The following is an 18,197-nucleotide window of genomic DNA, read 5'->3' as shown; positions in this document are numbered from 1 at the left end:
GCACGATTTTGAAAGGTTGAATAACACCGAGAAGGAATCAAATGCCGAAAAGTCAAGATTAGAACCTCCAATAGATTTAGCTGGCGATTGCTCTTTTGATGTATTTATGTAGTTTCAAAGTGTAATATATACACTCTATAACATTGCAATATAATCCTTTTTTGTCAACTCTTATGTGTTTATGTGTTTATGCATTTTTCCTTTTTCTCACTACTGCTTGCTACTGTTGGAAAAAACAAACAGCGAAACTTCCGTAGATGCATCTACAGAAGATGCTAATTTGAAAAATTATGAGTGTTTACCGTAGATGCATATACGGAAGGTGCTAATTTGAAAAATTATGGGTGTTTACCATAGATGCATCTACGGAAAGGGGAATTTTAAAACCCTTCCGTGGATATCTACGGAACGTTCTGTGACAGAGATTGTGTGGTCCATAGTCTCCAAAGGCTTTTATAAATTTGGAGTTTCTAGGTTTGCATTACACACAAACACAAACACAAAAATGTCTCGCATTAGGCCGGATGGATGTCACCTAACATCAATGAAACGCCCCGATCCTGAACTGGAATACCGCATAAGGGAAGGGCATGTCATTTTCTCTCCCGTCAAACCCCTGTGGCGGTGAAGTTTTGGAATATTCATTCCTTCGACCAACTCAAAAGGACTATTATGTCTTTTTTAGAGGGGGAGTACGAACCCAGAGAAGAAATCAAAAGGATCCACAGGCTTAGAACAAGTACCTCGTTTGAGACCGGAAAACGTAACGTTGGTGGGTTGAAGTGAAACGGGACATCGATTGCATTCAAATGATGCATGGGTTAGATGACATTGTTTTAACCGTTGTAATTTCTTAGATCTATTAACTTTCTTAATTTTCTGTTTGAAATTTCGTAGTAATATCTATTAATCAATGAATCAATGCATGAGTCTTTTATGGTTCAAAATGCTTCTGTTATTGTCTGCTTCCGTAGATGGTTCCACGGAATGCTTCCGTATGTGCATCTACGAAATAAGTAAACGTAAACAAAAAAAAAAGGTGCTTCTAGAGATCCATCTACGGAAGCACGAGGACAAATTCGTCAATTCGGTAGTGCGCTTAAATGCTATGGATGGGGTGAGGTGAGAAATTTTCTTTTTCTAAATATGAGATCTATGTATTTTTTTTTTCAAGTATAGGTGATAAATAATTAATTATAAAAAAACATTTTTTAAAGTGAAATATTTTATAATTAAAATTAAAAAACTTGAAAAAAATTAATTCTTTTTTGCCCCGCCAAACAATTTATGGGTTCACCCCAATGCCATCACATCTTCTATAAAGCTACCTTCTCTCATTATAAAAGGTACCTACAACATAAAAATCAGTAGAAAAAATCACACATCAAAAGTGTTTCTTTTCTGTCTCTCTTTCTGAGTTTCACAATTTCTTCAATAATGGTGCTGTTTCGAGATTTTTCACTTTGGATACAGGTATTTCTATAATCTAAATAGATTGTAATTTATATGCATCCTTCTTTCTATATTTAACTTTCACATTAAAATCAAAATATGATGTCTCTGTCTTATTGATCATTAAAATTAAGTCTAAAAAAATCATCTCTCAACATAATGACTCTCTTAGAACTCCAAAACCATCTTTCATCTCCATTTGAGGTTTAAACAAATCCTTTAAACATATATTATTAGGGTTTATCTTTAGCCAATATAACTATATGATTTTCACTTCAAAAAATTAACCTCTAATTTTCAACACAAAAACAAAACAAAAACTCAAATGCAATTTTTTTGTGAAGAAATTTTTTTAAAACTAATGACGTGAATTATTTTTTTTAAATATGAATGAGTGAAATGTCACAAATTTGAATATCGCATCCATACATTCGATTTTTGTGCATAATTACTAAATAAAAACTTAAATACGTGTTTTTAGAAAGAAAATAAAGTTCTCAAAACTTTTTCGATTTGAAGAAATTGAAATCACTTGATGTTAGAATGGACTTCTAAATCAGATTAGGCGGTCCAGTAAATCTCATAGAGTCGAAAAAAAGCTAAAATCACTTGATGTTAGAACTAACCTCAAACTAGATTAGGCGGTTTGGTGAACCAGCTACCGTAAAAAAAACTCAACTCGGTTATTTATTTTTGTTACAAGGAATTTTAAATTAATTGGTTGAAACTAATTTTCGATTTTTTTCCGCAGATTTAAAAAAAATATTCTACGCACTAGACATTTTCGCATTAATTCTCTCTTCACTTGGAAAGGTAAGTAGGCCCCACTTTATACTGTTTCAAAACTATAACCCCTTTTTCCAATTCCTTCGTATCCCAATTTCCACTGAAACAAAATTCCAATTCAACCAAAAACCCTAATTTTCTTTCGACCTTTCACCTTCCAATCGTAGATCATTTTTTAGGGTTTCCTTCACCTTTCAAAACCATGGTTAGTGCTTCACCTTTGGCTTCGATTCCGATTTTTTGTTCTCTTCACTGTTTTGTTTCACTGAATTTCTTCAATTGTTTGTGACTTTGTGTTGCGTATTATATTTTTTTGTTTATATATGCTGAAATGGTTGCTTGTTTTTTTTTATTAGTAATTGATGATGCTATTTGAAGTGATTTGTGATGAATTTAATGATTTGTTAGTGATGTATTTATGTTAATTAATTGTTGTGATTTGTTTGTTATGCAGCATAAATTGGGGAGAGGTCATCGGGATAAACTTCAGCAGTTTGTAACAATAACTGGAGCTAGGTAATCTCATAGTTTGTTGCTTTGTTTAGTTTCGTGTTTTGCGGCCGGTTTTTGTGGCATGTTTGGATGAGCTTATTTGAGTATTGTGACACTGATTGGGAGACTTAATTAACAATTTATGACATTTTTCATAAAGTTTTTGAACTTTTTTGTTATAAAAATAGCTTATGCAAGCTTATTTTGATAAGTACTTGTGTTATAAACTGCAAATGAGCTCTATATCCAAACAGATGCTTGTTTCATCACTTGCTTATGAAACTTATTGAATTTAGTTTCGTTATATATTTATTTATTTATCATATTTAACAATATAATTATCCGTATTGCTTTGTATGTGTGGGTTTTGAATTTTGATTTATTGATGGGGGAGAGGGGAGAGAGGGGGACATTAGTGTTAAGTCATGGATTGAAGGGCTCTGTCTATAATTATTATTATTGTTTTTGGTTGAGTAGCCTAGTGGTTGGAGTTCACCTTATTAAAGATGAACAAGTGGGATGTCGCGGGTTTGAACTCGCGCTCCTGCACCTACTGAGCTTCCTTAACGAGACTCTGTCTATAATTCTGATCATTCATCTTTGTAACTTTGTCTAATAGTTTCTATATCAATCATGTTTTATTTTGGTTTCTATGCTAATAGTGGATATTAGTTTGGTGAGCTGATTCTTTCTAATTTAGTGTGTGTTATATTAATGCTTGCCAACTTCATCCTTAACTTGTGCTGTCGATGTGATAATTTAATTTTGTATTTTCAGCGAGAAAGTAGCATTGCAGGCTCTGAAGGCAAGCGATTGGCATCTTGAAGGAGCATTTGATTATTTTTACAGCCAGCCTCAGCTTAGAAACGTAACTGATTCTAGACACTTGGAGGAGCTATACAATAGATATAAAGGTTAGGAACGAAGGTGAAAATATTGTGACGCCTATAGCTTTTAAATTGTTGCAAGTAATCAACTTATAACCTCCAATAACCATGACAACTAATGGCTCTGAAAACATGACAAAAGGATTGAAATCGCAGTATTAGTGTTACATGGATAGAGGGGTTGACAGCCACAGTTAATTTTCTTTCCCTTGAGATTGCAACCCCGTTGGAAAGCTAGTAAATTTGATGACTTAATAAACTATTGTTATTTTGGGAGAACACATGTGCCTTTCATACCTATATCTCTAATTAATTATGCTTTTCAACCAAACTTTGGAAGCATTCTAAGATAAAGTATCATGGAATCAGAACTATTCTGTTAGGATATTGGTTAAGGCCCAAACCAATATCCTAACAGATTTTGTGATATGGCTTGATGAAGTCATTCTAGAAATATGTAGGAAACAACACAAATTTGGAACATATAGTTAGTTCATATGTTCTAATAGGAAATTTCCTTTATTGAGTATAAGAGGTGTGAACGGTATCGTAGGTTGAATATCTTTTAACTTTTGCATGCAAACTTACATTAAAGAAGTCCCCTGTTTTTTTGGGCTGTGAGAGGCTTATATTTTGAGATATTCCTGACAGATTATTAAGTCATTATCATTTATTAGAATAAGATACGTAATGACTGTTTGCTAATCCTTCACTCCCCTAATTTTCATACAGATCAATATATTGATATGATTTTTGTTGACGGCATTACTCTCCTTTGCAACGATATCCAGGTTACTGCTTCTAAATGCGCTTAAATATACTCTTGATTCTTTGATTCAGCATCTTTATAGTTTTTCACATGTAATTGTCATAGAGCCTGTTATTTGGACAGTACATGTAAGCAGAAAATTTAATGTATTTTTTATTGAAATTATAAAAGAATTGCTATGAAATACTTTAGTGGTTTTCAAAGTTTTATGGCATCTGATTGGGGGATTGATCTGATCAACAGTCATCCAAATAAATCAAAGTGGTGGAAGTTAGAAAGAAGAAAACCTTGGCTTTACACCTAGTTTTCTTAAAGATAATACACGAGATGCTTCGAGTGTCATGACCAGTGTAGTCATGATCGAGTGCTGGATCGTAAGATCTTACATGCAAAGGATGCCTAAGAGTGCTACGATCAAAGAAAGACCGTTTTCGTCGCCGGCGTGGTTAAAACCGTTCTTTTTGAAGCAAGAGCGTAAAAAAATCCTGTTGGTTTTATTGGGCTTGTATTATAATTTTCATGTGTTTGTGTACGTGCCGAGCTGACGAGCTGAGTTTTATGATCTTTCACGACCCGACCAATCCTATTTAAGGTCTCGTGCTTGACTACATTGTTTGACAACTTGGTTTTTTATTCTAAAAATGAGTTTTTTTATTCGTTCTCAGATGATTTCTTACTCTAGAAATAGTTGAAAATAGGCGATCAAGTAGTAAAAAACTAAGACCCGTTTTGAATACTAATGAGAGATCAGAGGATACGATGGGAATATGATGTACTTTATTAAAGGGGTCTGCACAAGCCAAGAAAGTGGGGTTTAATGCTGTTTCTTTATTGTTGGGGAATGCTTTGATTAAAAAAAACAGAACACAAATGAGATCTTATTTGTTAACTAACAAATTAAATTTTAATAATAAATTATACAGCATCAAACATATTTTAGTGAAAAGAAGCTATATATTAAATTTTGCCAAAAAATAATTAGTAACATAGAAATTGGAAATAATAGATTAAAACTCCAAGGGGTCCCAATACAACATTTAAAAAAAATACTAATAGGTACATTCCAGTTTGTTGAGCTTTTTAAGTGTCTTGTCAGCTTATTTATTGTTCTATTTAGCTATGCTATGTAACTGAAATTTTCATTATCTATCTTAATTTTAAATTCCATTGTATTCATGTCAGACACGATGCTGATTACTGGTATCATGTTGATACCTATTTGATCATCTCTGTTTCATAAGTCTCGTAAAATATTGTCTTATAAGTTGTTCACATTTAATGGACTTCAGATGTTTTATTCTCTTATTTACATTTCCAATGTTGGCGTTTGATTAATTCAAAAGGTTAATGCCATATTCACTCAAAGTGTAATTGATGTTTTCTTGCCATATGCAGGTGGATCCTCAAGACATTGTTATGGTATGAATATGTGTTTTTAAGATTGTTTCATTTTTAGACCATGTGGTTATTTGCTGTTTCCTCATTTAATGTTGTCCTAAGAATTGAACTTAGAAAATGTTTGAAAGAGATTGGGGGGGTTATAACTGGGAAGTGAAAACTTCACAAGTGTTTTTAACGGTGTATTTTCTTTTAGGGTCAAATATATGTTGCAGTAAGTTACAGATGGCATAAAGAAATATTTTTATTGGTTTCATAATTCAGAATTTTTCTGAGCAAAAGCTCTATTTAAAAAAGAAGCTGGTTCTATGAAGCTGGTATCATAATAGGAACTGGCGAGTGGTTGTAAAAGAAAGCCGACACTACAGAGTCATAGAACCAACTGGTAATTATAACTGAAAATGGGGAAGAATCCCCTTTAATTCCGAAAAATGGCAGTACTTTGAGGGTCTGCCTACCTCCCAATGCCAAAGGCTCTATTGCTCTCAAATTACAAGATATAAATTTTGAAGAAAATACTTTAAGAAACAAGGGCAAAAATGTCTCACAGGGTTCCTAATACGGCCGGACGTGTGATTTTAAAATCACAGTGCGATTGCGGTTCGATGAGTTTGCGGAGGCTACCATATCAGAAATATTGCGGCCGCAATTGCGGTTGCGGACTGCAATTTAAAAGCATGGGCAACATGCCTTTTTTGGCCTAACTAACTCTCAACAAAACTACTAACTAGCCATTAATTAAATAACAAGTCACAACTTCTTAACTAACAATAGTAGACTTATCAATACTGCCCCCTTCAAACATTCACCTTGTCTTCAAGGTGAAAGATTATGAAAACCCAAAAATGTAGATTCCAGCACAGCCGCTGAATCTTCGTGGATCAGAACTGCTCTGATACCAATTGATAGAACCAACTGGCAACGGGCAATTATAGCCGAAAATGGGGAAGAATCCCCTTTAATTATAAACAATGGCTGCACTTCGAGGGTCTGCTTACCTCCTAATGCCAGAAGGCCCTATTACTCTCAAATTACAAGATACGATTCCCTTTCTTATCCACCTATCTATTTATAATAAACTCTCAACAAAACAATTAACTAACTAACCATTAACTACTTAACTAACTAACCAACTATTTAACTAACAAGTAGCAACTTCTTAACTGATAATAGTAGACCTATCACAAAACTCCCATCATAGTAGGGTCGGCGAATTGTTGGATTCATAAGTCTGCTTTTCGTAACTGGGGATGTTTACATTTTTGCAGTTAGTTCTTTCATGGCACATGAAGGCTGGCACTATGTGTGAATTTTCCAAAAAGGAGTTCATTGAAGGTTTACAATCTCTTGGGTATGAATTTTATAGTAACTTTGAAATAAAACTTGTTTCTGTAATGACTGAATCCCCGTTGAAGGTCTTATAAAATTATTGCAGGGTTGATTCGCTTGAGAAGTTTCGTGAAAAGATACCATATATGCGCTCTGAGCTGAAAGATGAACGTATGAACAATAACATTCAGATCATGGCTTTAAATTAATCTCAGTTATACAATTTTTATTCATTTGTCATTAGAAATTATCTCCAACGTTAGTTGAAGATCTGACATTATATATTTGGTTTTGGGTTGTTCAGAAAAATTTCGTGAGATATATAACTTTGCTTTTGGCTGGGCAAAAGAGAAGGTAAGAATTGATATCTTCTTGTTAACCCTCCCTTTTTTGTGTAGCTTCACTAATCTGAATGGAAGTAAGTGATAACTTATTGACGATAAGCTCATGACCTAATTTAAGCAATGTATTTGAACCAATGGAAATATACCTAATTTAAGCAATGTATTTGAACCAATGGAAATATACATACTAGTTGATGCATAAGATACACTTCCTCCTTCCACTTTACTCAGTTATTATCATGATTTCTTTCTCTATTCAATTATGATTAGGGGTCTTGAATATCTATAAATAGGGGTTAGTACTTTACCTTTTAGTATCATCTGATTATTTAACATCAAATTATCAATCATAACTATATTTTAGTCTTCATTATTCTTTTTCTCCTCTTTAGCTAAAATCCATAATTTCCACAGGTTGTATATAAATTATTAGTTGATTTCAATGCTGTATTGATTCTTTCATTTTTGCAATCTGTTACAATGCAACAGTAATATGCAAGTTAACTTTTTGCAGGGTCAAAAATCTCTGGCATTGGACACAGCTATTGGAATGTGGCAATTATTATTTGCCGAGAAGCAGTGGCCACTGGTTGAACATTGGTGCCAGTTCCTACAGGTAATAATAACACTAATCATACACTTGGCAAATTAGATGCTTATGATAATACTTGTTTATTTTATTTGAAAATTTCAATGGCACTTACTCAGGCTCGACACAACAAAGCAATATCGAGGGATACATGGTCTCAACTTTTGGAGTTTGCAAAGGTAAACTAATAAATTATTAACCTTTGGAATAAAGTTCAATAAGTGATACCATCATCATATGGATGCACACCCGCATCGTAGCACTTTTCAATGAATCTTCTATAATAATTCATGGAAAAATTGAAAAAATATTAATTGCAAAATTTTGGTTTTCTTTCATTATCTGATTAGTTGGATATATTAAATTGTGTTATCAGTAGTACTGTATATTCTTTCATTATCTGATTAGTTGGATATATGAAGTTAACGCACAAGCCCCTAATATTTGGCGTGTTCTTTTATGCAGACTGTTAGCTCCAATTTAACTGATTATGATGCTGAAGGTGCTTGGCCATATCTCATTGACGAGTTTGTTGACTATCTAAACGAGAATGGTGTTGACCAACACGGTCAGATCAATGATTCAAGTCTAAAACGATGATTTGGTAAAATGCTGTTTTAGAAAATTTGATCTCTGGTCTTCTATGATGAACTCGTTAAGTGGGATTCGGTCTAAATACGCAAGAAGAAGCGGACATGGCTGCTAGAGAAAACTCATTCATGCAGACAAGGAGTAGCTGTCTTGAGATTGTTTATATTGGTACATCAATTTCTTTGGGAAGTATTGTGGAGTTAGTAATGGGAGACTACTGATACCATGTTATTAGTTTGTTGTTGACCCTTTAATAACTTATTCTTGTACAATGTTTGGTCAGATATATTATTTTGAAATTATCTGGTAAAATTGCTAGCGCACACGTAATACCTACCATTTTAATTGGAATTATTATAAAACATTGGTTCCATACTCTGCTATCTTTCCTTGTTTTTTTCTATTAAATGTATATTCCAAGTAATATAAGCTAGATCTGAATGGATAAACAACTTATTTTCAGCATATATCAGTGTTTATTAACATAAGTATTTAGGAATTAGGTTGTATAAGTTATTTTTATAATAAAAGATAAAAGTAAATTTAAATTTTTTTACATATATGTTTTAAGCTGTTTTATAAGGCATATTTAGTCTTTTAAAGGTATAATTAGTCTTCAAGTCTCTTAATTTAATTAATTGTTTCACTTTGGTCCTTTGGTCCCTTGATAAAAAAAAGTTACAATGTAGTCTGTTAAAAATCATTCCGTTACCTAAAACGATTATTGCCGTTAGTTGTTCAGAAACAACGTTAAGTATTGGCTATTGGCTGGTAAAATGATAGGTGGCATGTGGTAAAATGATAGGTAAAACGATTCTTGCCGTTAGTTTTTCAGAAACAACGTTAAGTATTGGCTATTGGCTACGTGACATGTGGTAAAATGATAGGTGGCATGTGGTAAAATGATAGGTAGGTAAATGGTAAAATGTTGCCTTCTAGGGTTGAAATCATCATCACCGTCCTTGTTTAGTTCTTCTGTTTTTTGCTTTTTCCGAAATCACCATCATCGTTGTTGATTTCTTTCATTTGGATAAGAGCTGCAATTTCTTCAAGTGGTTAGGTGATGAAATTGTTGATGAAAGGGATTTGAAGAATGAATGGCAAAAGAAGAAAGTTTCAAAATTGAAGAACGAGGTTCTCCACAATAGATGATGGTTGAAAATGTGCATTGTGGTTAGGATTTTGAGCTTAGGGTTGGATCTTGTGTTTGTAACAATGTATTTCAAATAGGATTAGGGTAAATCATTGTGCTTGTTGAATTTTGATGATTATTGTTATACATTTCATGAGAATTCTATATAACATTGTTGTTGGTTTAATGATTATTGTCATAAGAAACAATGTGTTCAATATATTGTACCATTATAATTCAAACAAAACACCAGTGTAATACTCATAGAAAACAATGGTATAACAATGACACAAAACAATGATATAATTGAATGAGAAAAAAACACACCGGCTTATGGACTAAAGTGAAACTGTATAATTTAGTTGAGGGTCCAATTTGACAATTGTAATACAGTTAAGAGACCAATGTGAAACATGTACATAAAGGGAAGGGACCAAATTGAAATCTTTATTAGATTAAGGTGAATAAAATACAATTAAAGATAGTGATATCAGAATTTATACAAACCATATCAGTGCATACTTCAAAATGACATTATAAGCCATATCATTTCAATAAGCATTAACAAATGTACATATCAATTCAAAATGGAATTATAAGCCATATAATTCAAAATGCCATTATGATTCATAATGGAGAATTACATATCAATGCATAATTCAAAAAGACATTATAAGCCATATCATTCCCATAATTAGTTACATTCCAAAATAGCATCACAACACATCAAAATAGAAACCTTAAATTAGAAATCATGGTTGACTTGAAACAACTTTCCCCATTTTTGAAGTCTTTTTATTTTTATTTTTAGGTGGTGACTGAGTTGAAGGTGCTGTTGTTGCTTGACTAGTAGGTGGCTGTGGTGGCCGATTGGGAGGTGGTTGTAGTGGCTGACTGGGAGGTGCACGTGGTGGCTGACTGGGATGTGCTGATGTTTCCTGACTGGGAGGTGCTTGTGGCATTGGCTGCTTACATGCGGCCTTGTTGGGACCATCCTTATGACAACGACTGCACTTGATTCTATGTTTTGCTCATTCCAATTGTGACTCATCTCTAACTATTTCCTCAGCCTCTCTGTTTCTTTTCTTCTTGGCCTGACCATGCTGTCTCTTTATGGTTGATGGTTGCAGATCAACAACATCAGTTTTTTTTCCACATAGTTTTCCTATTGACTTCATAAAGCACCGATGCATAACAAGTCCCACAACGTTCCTTTTTATAACAGTTAGACACAATTTCTTAGTGTAGATACTTCAAGCATAACATTGCATGACAACATGGTAGTCCCGTCAGCATCCACATTCTACAAGAGCATTCTTTTTTTTTGGAAAGATTAATAACGAATTTTTCTCCATTGGACGATACATGCCTAACCTCTTAGTCATATTCACTTACACGCCTGTAACACATGTAGCAAGCACACTATAATCATAATACAATTGTAAGATAGTCATGTTACTTCTTGAAAGCACAATATAATCATATTGCTTCACAATCCAATGGTTTGTTTATTTTGACTCCTTTGCCATCATCATTTTGCTATTTTGTAGAATTGTACCTTCATATTTTGCAATCTTCTACCTATTTGGCTCTCACCTCTGCATAAGATACACTCTAATTTCTTCAAGCACAGTGACAGTAGGCTTGGCTCTTGCAGTTACAAATACAGAGTTGAATGCCTCTGACATATTATTCACTAAAGTGTCACAACCTGGACTAGTCCTAAACATTGATTTGCTCCAAAACCTTGGTCAGATCTTGATAAGGTGCTTGAATGCATCCTCATTAACACCCTTGATTTCAAGCATTATTTTCTCCCAAGCATGGACATGACTAGAAGTTGTAGCCTTCCACATAAGTTCCTCCAGTTTCAGACTTGGAAACTTCTTCCTGAAATTGCTGTATAAATGTTTGCAACTTTTTCAAATTTGGATTCTCTCTAACATTACTTTGAATCTTTTTGCCTAACCAATTGGAAGTAAGGAGCATGACCTTGTAGTACCTATTACAAGTATGCTTGTCCACTATTTTCCTAAATTGTCAAGTCTCCTCATCTTGGATATTGGCACAGTAAGCCCCCATGGACAACCTGAGTTGCATATCACTCTCATTTTCTTATCATTTTTTCTTAAATTTCAGGTTCCTTCTAGAACGTATAGCATAGATTCTTATTCCCTCTTTAAGTTCATCCTTTATAGAAAAATAAGTACCGAATTCCCACATGTAGTCTTCTATTCTTTTTGGAAGCTTGAATGTTACAAAGTCATCCTTTAAAATCACATCATTTTCATTATCATACTCATGAGGTAATTCATCACTATCATATTCCTCAATGTCACTTAATCCTCTTAAGTTTTTCTTTAAGACCTCACCTTCCCCTTCCCATTGCCTTTGGCATTCCCCTTCCCTTTAGGGTCTTTCAACCTTGGCTTTCCCCTTCCCTTTAGGGTCTTTCAACCCCTTCCCTTTAGCCTTCCCCTTCCCCTTCCCTTTATCCTTACATTTTCCCTTAGTTTTCACAAGCTACTTCCTTATCATCAACTACTATCTCTCCAAAAATTCCTATATCATCTTCCGAGTATTCAAAATTGATATTCAAAGCACTATTTTTATTATCCTCAACTTCTTCTTGGTTATCTTCACCTCCCTCAACCTCTCATGCTTGGTTACAATCAACTACATCTGGTATTCTCCATATCCATATTTTCTTGATTACAATCAACTCTCTCTACTTATTCTACATTGTAGTTTGGTCTCTCCATGTTTACTTGGTTACAGTCAACTACATCAGCGGTCCCTTCCATCTCCACAACTTATTAGTTACAATTAACTCCCTCAACTTCGTCTACATTTCAACTTGGTCCCTCCATGTTTGCTTAGTTACAGTCAACTATATCTGTGGTCCCCTCCATCTCCAGAACTTCTTGGTTACAATCAACTCCCTCAAATTCTCCTACATTCTAGTTTGGTCCCTCCATGTCTGCTTGGTTAAAGTCAACTCCATCAGTGGGCCCCTCCACCTCCATAACTTCTTGGTTACAATCAACTCCATCAGTGGTCCCATCCACCTCCACAACTTCTTGGTTACAATCAACTCCATCACTGATCCCCTCCAAATTAACATTTTGTTGGTTATAGTCAACTCCATTAGTGCCCCCCTCCAAACTAACATCCACTTTAGCACCAATGGTCCCTCCTTGTTCAAACTTGTGCTCCAAATTCACATCATCAAAAGTGTCATTTTCTTCAATAATTATAGCTTCCAAAATGTCCATTTCAGCATCATTTCCATTGGTTACTACATCATAATCTAAGGATATAATTGACCCTTCAATAATATCATGTTTTCCTACAGGATGAATGACATATAAATGCACAAATCCATTAATCGTTGCTATGATTTTCAATCTCTTGGTTCCCATATCGTCTTTCAACAAAACAAGCTCATTAATATCCATCGCATCATAATACCACATATCTCTACAACTAGATGTCCTAAGTCCCTTAAACCATCTAACACTTCAAAATAACTCCAATAATCATGGTCTACAATCAAAACCTCCTCTAACTCATTGTAACCTAATTTTTTAAACTCAAGGAACTCACCCCCATGATGTACAACACACTCAAACCTCACAGTGTAAACCTAATTAGAATAAATAAAGAAAAATGCTTTACCAAAAATGCATTATTGAAGAAAGTGGCAAAAAGAAAAAGATCGATGAGAAACAATGGTTAACACTAGTAATCGTACCTTGAGGAACTCTTTGTATGGAAATGCACAGTGGATGTTATCACTCATTCAATATATAAAGGGATTTAGCGTGTTTCCTTTCTTCTCCTTGCTCTTCTTCGCACCACTCGTTTTCTCCACTTGGGTTTAGGGTTTGAAAATGATAAAATGAATGCAAGGAGTTTCGTTTCGTCTCTTGTTGTTAAAATTTCATAATTTACATAGACAATTAAAAAAAAGAGAAATAACAAAGGCCAAGTTGTATTTTTCATGTCCAGCAAAACATGAGTTAGCATTTTTTTAGAAAAACTAACAACAGAGATCATTTTAGGCAACATAATAATAATTTTTAAGAGATTACTTTGTAACAATTTTTATGTTAATGGACAAAACCGGAATAATTAATTAAGGTACCAAAACATGTATTAAACCTATTTATAAATTATTTTAAAGAAACTATAAAAACATAACATTTTTTTAATAAAAGATATCATAAGCTGGTTTGACAAGGTTGTTATTTTGATGAGGTCTCATAGTCTACAATCAATTCAATGTGAGTTGCCTAGAGTAATAGGTAATAGGCTTAAATACACCTTTGGTCCTTATAAGTTAGCGAATTTTGGATTTTCGTCCCTGTAAATTTTTTTCTGGGTCTGAGGCCCTATATTTCACTTTCGCGTTTGTTTTAGTCCCTAAAATCAAAATCCGCAGGAAAATCTGTAGATTTTTCTGCGAATTTTGGTTTTAGGGAATAAACTGCAAGCAAAAAGTAAGATATAGGGACTCATACTAACAAACAAAATACTTACAGAAACGAAAATAAAAAACTCACTAACTTACATAGACCAAATGTGCATTTAAGCCTAGGTAATACTATTTTAATGTTCGTAGGTATGTATATAAGTGTACCTCGTCATATTTTCAAAACTCATTTTACTTTTTGAAACATATTTTCTCCAAAGCATAACTCTAATAAAATTTGATTTTTAGCACACAATGACCGTATTTATTTATCAACTCTTGGAAAACTAATGGATAATAGTATATTGATTTCAATGAAACAATGCCATAGTACAACTTTTATTTATCACAAACAAATTATGGAATAAATCCATTTCATAGAATGTAAAATACAAATAATAAAAGAAAGGGAAAACATCTCAGAGATATGATACAAATTCCATTATTCCATTGCTCTTCTTCTTTCTCTTACTTTCTCTTCTTCCATTATTCCATTGTACTCATGATAGGAACATGCTGAAAAATCAATGAAACTACACGATTCTTAACATCAGAATCTTGAACAGTATGTGCATCTCCGCGAAGGTACATGAATAATGACATTCTAGCAAGATTTATCGAAATATCTACGAAACTCCGAGAGAAAGATGAAGTATGAGCTTCTTTATTCATCTTCTTCCATAGTGTTAAAATCAAGGACTTTACATACTCACGAGCCTCCGTTTCAGAAGCATCATTTTCGTTCATGTAAAGTTGAATTGACTTCGGAATGTCACCTGTCTCAAGTTCGCGCTTAAAAACAAAATACCAAAAAAATTTAAGTTAAAAATCCAAAACTTATTAGTACTTTTAAATTTAATCTCTATTAATAGGAAACTTACTTTGTATGTTCCAAGATCATTCGCGAGGCGTAAAATCGTTGCAGAAAAATGAATTATGTTCAAGTTTTCTTCCACACAAACCGAGTCTTCGGGTTGAAAATAGCAGAAACCATGAATAAGTATAACAGCTGAACCTATGGATTTCCATGCATTCTCTAAGTATTCTTCAAAGTTTGGAGTAGATCCAATATGATACCATTTTGCTTCCACCAAATATGTTTTACATAGATCTATCCACTATATTGAATTCAAATTAAAAACCGCTACAAAAATCGTAATTAGTCAAACACAAAAATGAAACATACAATCAAGGTTTTAAACAACGGCCGCATTGTGGTGCATAAAAGACTTTTGCAATTTTGGTTGGTACAAAACAGTCATCGCGGTCTGAATTTACTTCAATTTATTTTTATCACAAAAATTGTAAATAACAGACACCTTCTGATACCGTTTTATTGCAGTTGTTTTTTTAGTAACGAACGCTTGATTAAAACCTTGCACATAATATTGCTTAACTTACTGCTTTCTTTAGGTGTGGAGTGATATCACATCCACTCTTGTTTTGAACATCAAAAGCCAATTCATTCACAAAGTTATAAATTGGCTCAAAGCATATTTTCATATAATTTGGAAGACTATCCATGCCATTTAGATCCCATCTAGATTCATAAGATTTTGTTAATAAAATATTTCAAATAAAAATAGGAAATTAATTAACAAAAGTTAGTAAGATTAACAAAAACCTGTCAATTGCTTCTGTGAAGAGTTCTAGTTCTTCCAAAGTACCATAAACATCGTAAACATCGTCCAATGTGGTAATTAAAGAAAGGATCTTGGTTGTATATTTTCTAAAGTATCCCGAATTTGGATTGAAATTTGTTCCTACTGACCAAATATAATTCTCAACAATTCTATCTCTAGCAAATGTCAACTTTTCTTCATAACCAGTTCCTTTCCACCATCTTATTTAAAGAAAGGACAAAAAAAAATTTAAGACTTGGTGTGAAATGAAATCATCATAATGGTTTGAAGCATATATAAATTATAATGGTTGCTTTGATATGTTACCTTGAATCATATTTAAGTTCTTCTTGGTAGATGCTTTGAAGAATGTTGTAATCCACTTTAGCGAATTGAAGTAAAATCGGACTCATGTTTTTATTTTTTTGGTATTGATCGATGAACCATTGCGCCTCCGATCGAGAAATTCTCAAATGTAGTGGAATCTCAAAAGCATGGCTTATTAGAATTGACATAACATCATCATCTCCATGTTTGTTCAAATAATCTTTAAGAAACTTTATTGTGAAATCTCTTGCTTCATCCAATATAGTTTCATCTTCAAATGAATGAAATGAGGCTTCATACATTGACAACATTCCCTCAACATCAATTGCGTGGTCAGTCTTCAAATCAAGCATTTCATCTCGAAAGCAAACAAAAACATCTGCAACAAAAACTCATATTGTAATTTAATATTTATTAAGAAATTAAAGGTTTTTAATTATGAATTTATGATCATGATGAATAGTATATTAACCTGTAGATATATCATAGCCATGTTGCCTTAAAAGTCTAAACTTGAGTGCTGTGACATATAAGTTATTATTCTTCAAATTGGATGTTTGTGTATTGTAAATATTATCCAACATGTTCCTTATTTCATTGTTGAAATGATAATCAACTCCAAGCCTTTGCAACACATCAATAAACTCAAGTTGATCAACCTCATTTTCCATTTTGTTAAACATCATCCTTACTTCTTCCCTTAGCACTATCAATTTCTTTGCATATATTTCTTCCTGCATTAATTTAATTAATTAACAACTAATTGTTAGCATTAATAAATAAATAACTATAAAAATACAGAGAAAAAAAAGAGTTAAATAATCATAACTTATATTCACTATTTAATGACTGGATATAATCATGGCTCCAAATTGAAGGTCGATCTTTATGAGATCGTCGAGGAATACGATCATTTGCAGCTTCATGTGTTGCCTTGCATTGAATTGGAAGATGGAAATTGGAGTTCCATATTGGTAGAGATAAAGAACCATTTTTTGGAAAAGGGGTTTTGTTAAAGGTAAATGGGAGAGATGAAAATATGGGTAAAGCCATTAGATAGAAAGGAAAATACAATGTTTACTTTATGGAGTAGTATATGCATGTGAAACCCAAAGCAAGCTTTTATAAGACTCAGACCATCAGTATAGTCCGGTGAGGACCAGCTCTGATATCAAGTGGGTCAAGCCTCCTCCCGATCGCAGTTGTAGGGGATTGAACTGTGATCCTTCTTACCAAGTTCAACACCAATCACCACTGGACCAATTAACGATTGGTATATTCTAGTTACAATGATAAGATGTCTAAATGTATTTGTTTTCATTTTTTTTTTATATATACTAAATATCAAATTATTCCATTTCAATATAATAAAAATTTATAGAGGAATAAAAGATAAACAGACAATAAAATGCGCCATTTTTTTTATCGCAAAATCAATCATCTTAAAAATTACATTTATAAACTTAGGAGATATAATATTGTTATTCATAAACCTTTGAACTATTTGTAAAAGATCAACTACTTTTAGTGTTAAGAAATCAAAAATATCAAAAGCAAATAGTATGAAAACATGTTGATTGTCGGAACACGCCTTCTCACATTTAACCATTTTACTTGAAGCTGCTTTATCTGTTTCTCCCACAATAAAACCTCCTAAAAAAACTTTAGTCAAGTTTACACAAATCTAATATTAATAATTTTCAAAAAATTATTTTCATACCAAATTTTTACACCTACACCGTATATATAAAGTTGGTTAATGAAATATAAAGACTATTTAGTACTTTTTATAAAGTGGCTAATGAAATAAGTGGTAAATAATATACTCCTTCTGTTCTAAAATATAAGTAAAAACATTAATAATTTGACTAAAATTTTGCTGAAACAAATTATTTAGAAAGATGTAACAACAATTCTAATTGATTGTTGGTTATAGAAAAGACGAGAGAGAAAATAAATTAAATGCAATTTGCATTTAATTTCACCTTGAAAAGGATGAAAGTTA

The 18,197-nt window shown here is 32.9% G+C and overlaps 2 protein-coding genes across 2 annotated transcripts; one reads left to right on the top strand and one right to left on the bottom strand.

The window, feature by feature from the left end:
* The first annotated feature begins 2,265 nt into the window (after positions 1-2,265).
* On the top strand, positions 2,266-9,012 carry LOC131624653 (uncharacterized). The gene is made up of 11 exons (XM_058895589.1): positions 2,266-2,443; positions 2,693-2,754; positions 3,508-3,644; positions 4,350-4,408; positions 5,782-5,805; positions 7,053-7,135; positions 7,220-7,284; positions 7,418-7,467; positions 7,972-8,073; positions 8,166-8,225; positions 8,512-9,012. The coding sequence occupies exons 1-11, from the start codon at positions 2,441-2,443 to the stop codon at positions 8,644-8,646; spliced, it is 780 nt and encodes a 259-aa protein (XP_058751572.1). The 5' UTR covers positions 2,266-2,440; the 3' UTR covers positions 8,647-9,012.
* Positions 9,013-14,512: 5,500 nt separating this feature from the next.
* On the bottom strand, positions 14,513-17,268 carry LOC131624626 (myrcene synthase, chloroplastic-like). The gene is made up of 6 exons (XM_058895571.1): positions 16,665-17,268; positions 16,193-16,571; positions 15,868-16,086; positions 15,645-15,783; positions 15,125-15,361; positions 14,513-15,035 (listed from the first exon to the last, which is right to left on the bottom strand). The coding sequence occupies exons 1-6, from the start codon at positions 16,930-16,932 to the stop codon at positions 14,730-14,732; spliced, it is 1,548 nt and encodes a 515-aa protein (XP_058751554.1). The 5' UTR covers positions 16,933-17,268; the 3' UTR covers positions 14,513-14,729.
* Positions 17,269-18,197: the final 929 nt, after the last annotated feature.

This window comes from Vicia villosa, unplaced genomic scaffold (assembly GCF_029867415.1).
Source record: "Vicia villosa cultivar HV-30 ecotype Madison, WI unplaced genomic scaffold, Vvil1.0 ctg.000146F_1_1, whole genome shotgun sequence".
Lineage (NCBI taxonomy): Eukaryota > Viridiplantae > Streptophyta > Magnoliopsida > Fabales > Fabaceae > Vicia > Vicia villosa.
This window is presented reverse-complemented; position numbering and strand designations above follow the sequence as displayed.

Bases quoted from the DNA above. Each gene is read 5' to 3' on its own strand.
- LOC131624653 (XM_058895589.1), top strand. The intron at 7,136-7,219 runs GTATGAATTTTA...AAATTATTGCAG, and splicing joins GAAGGTTTACAATCTCTTGG to GGTTGATTCGCTTGAGAAGT. The intron at 8,074-8,165 runs GTAATAATAACA...GCACTTACTCAG, and splicing joins ATTGGTGCCAGTTCCTACAG to GCTCGACACAACAAAGCAAT.
- LOC131624626 (XM_058895571.1), bottom strand. From the start codon at position 16,932: ATGCAGGAAGAAATATATGCAAAGAAATTGATAGTGCTAAGGGAAGAA. The intron at 16,572-16,664 runs GTTAATATACTA...TTTTTGTTGCAG, and splicing joins TGGCTATGATATATCTACAG to ATGTTTTTGTTTGCTTTCGA. The intron at 15,784-15,867 runs GTTTTTGTTAAT...TTATGAATCTAG, and splicing joins TTCACAGAAGCAATTGACAG to ATGGGATCTAAATGGCATGG.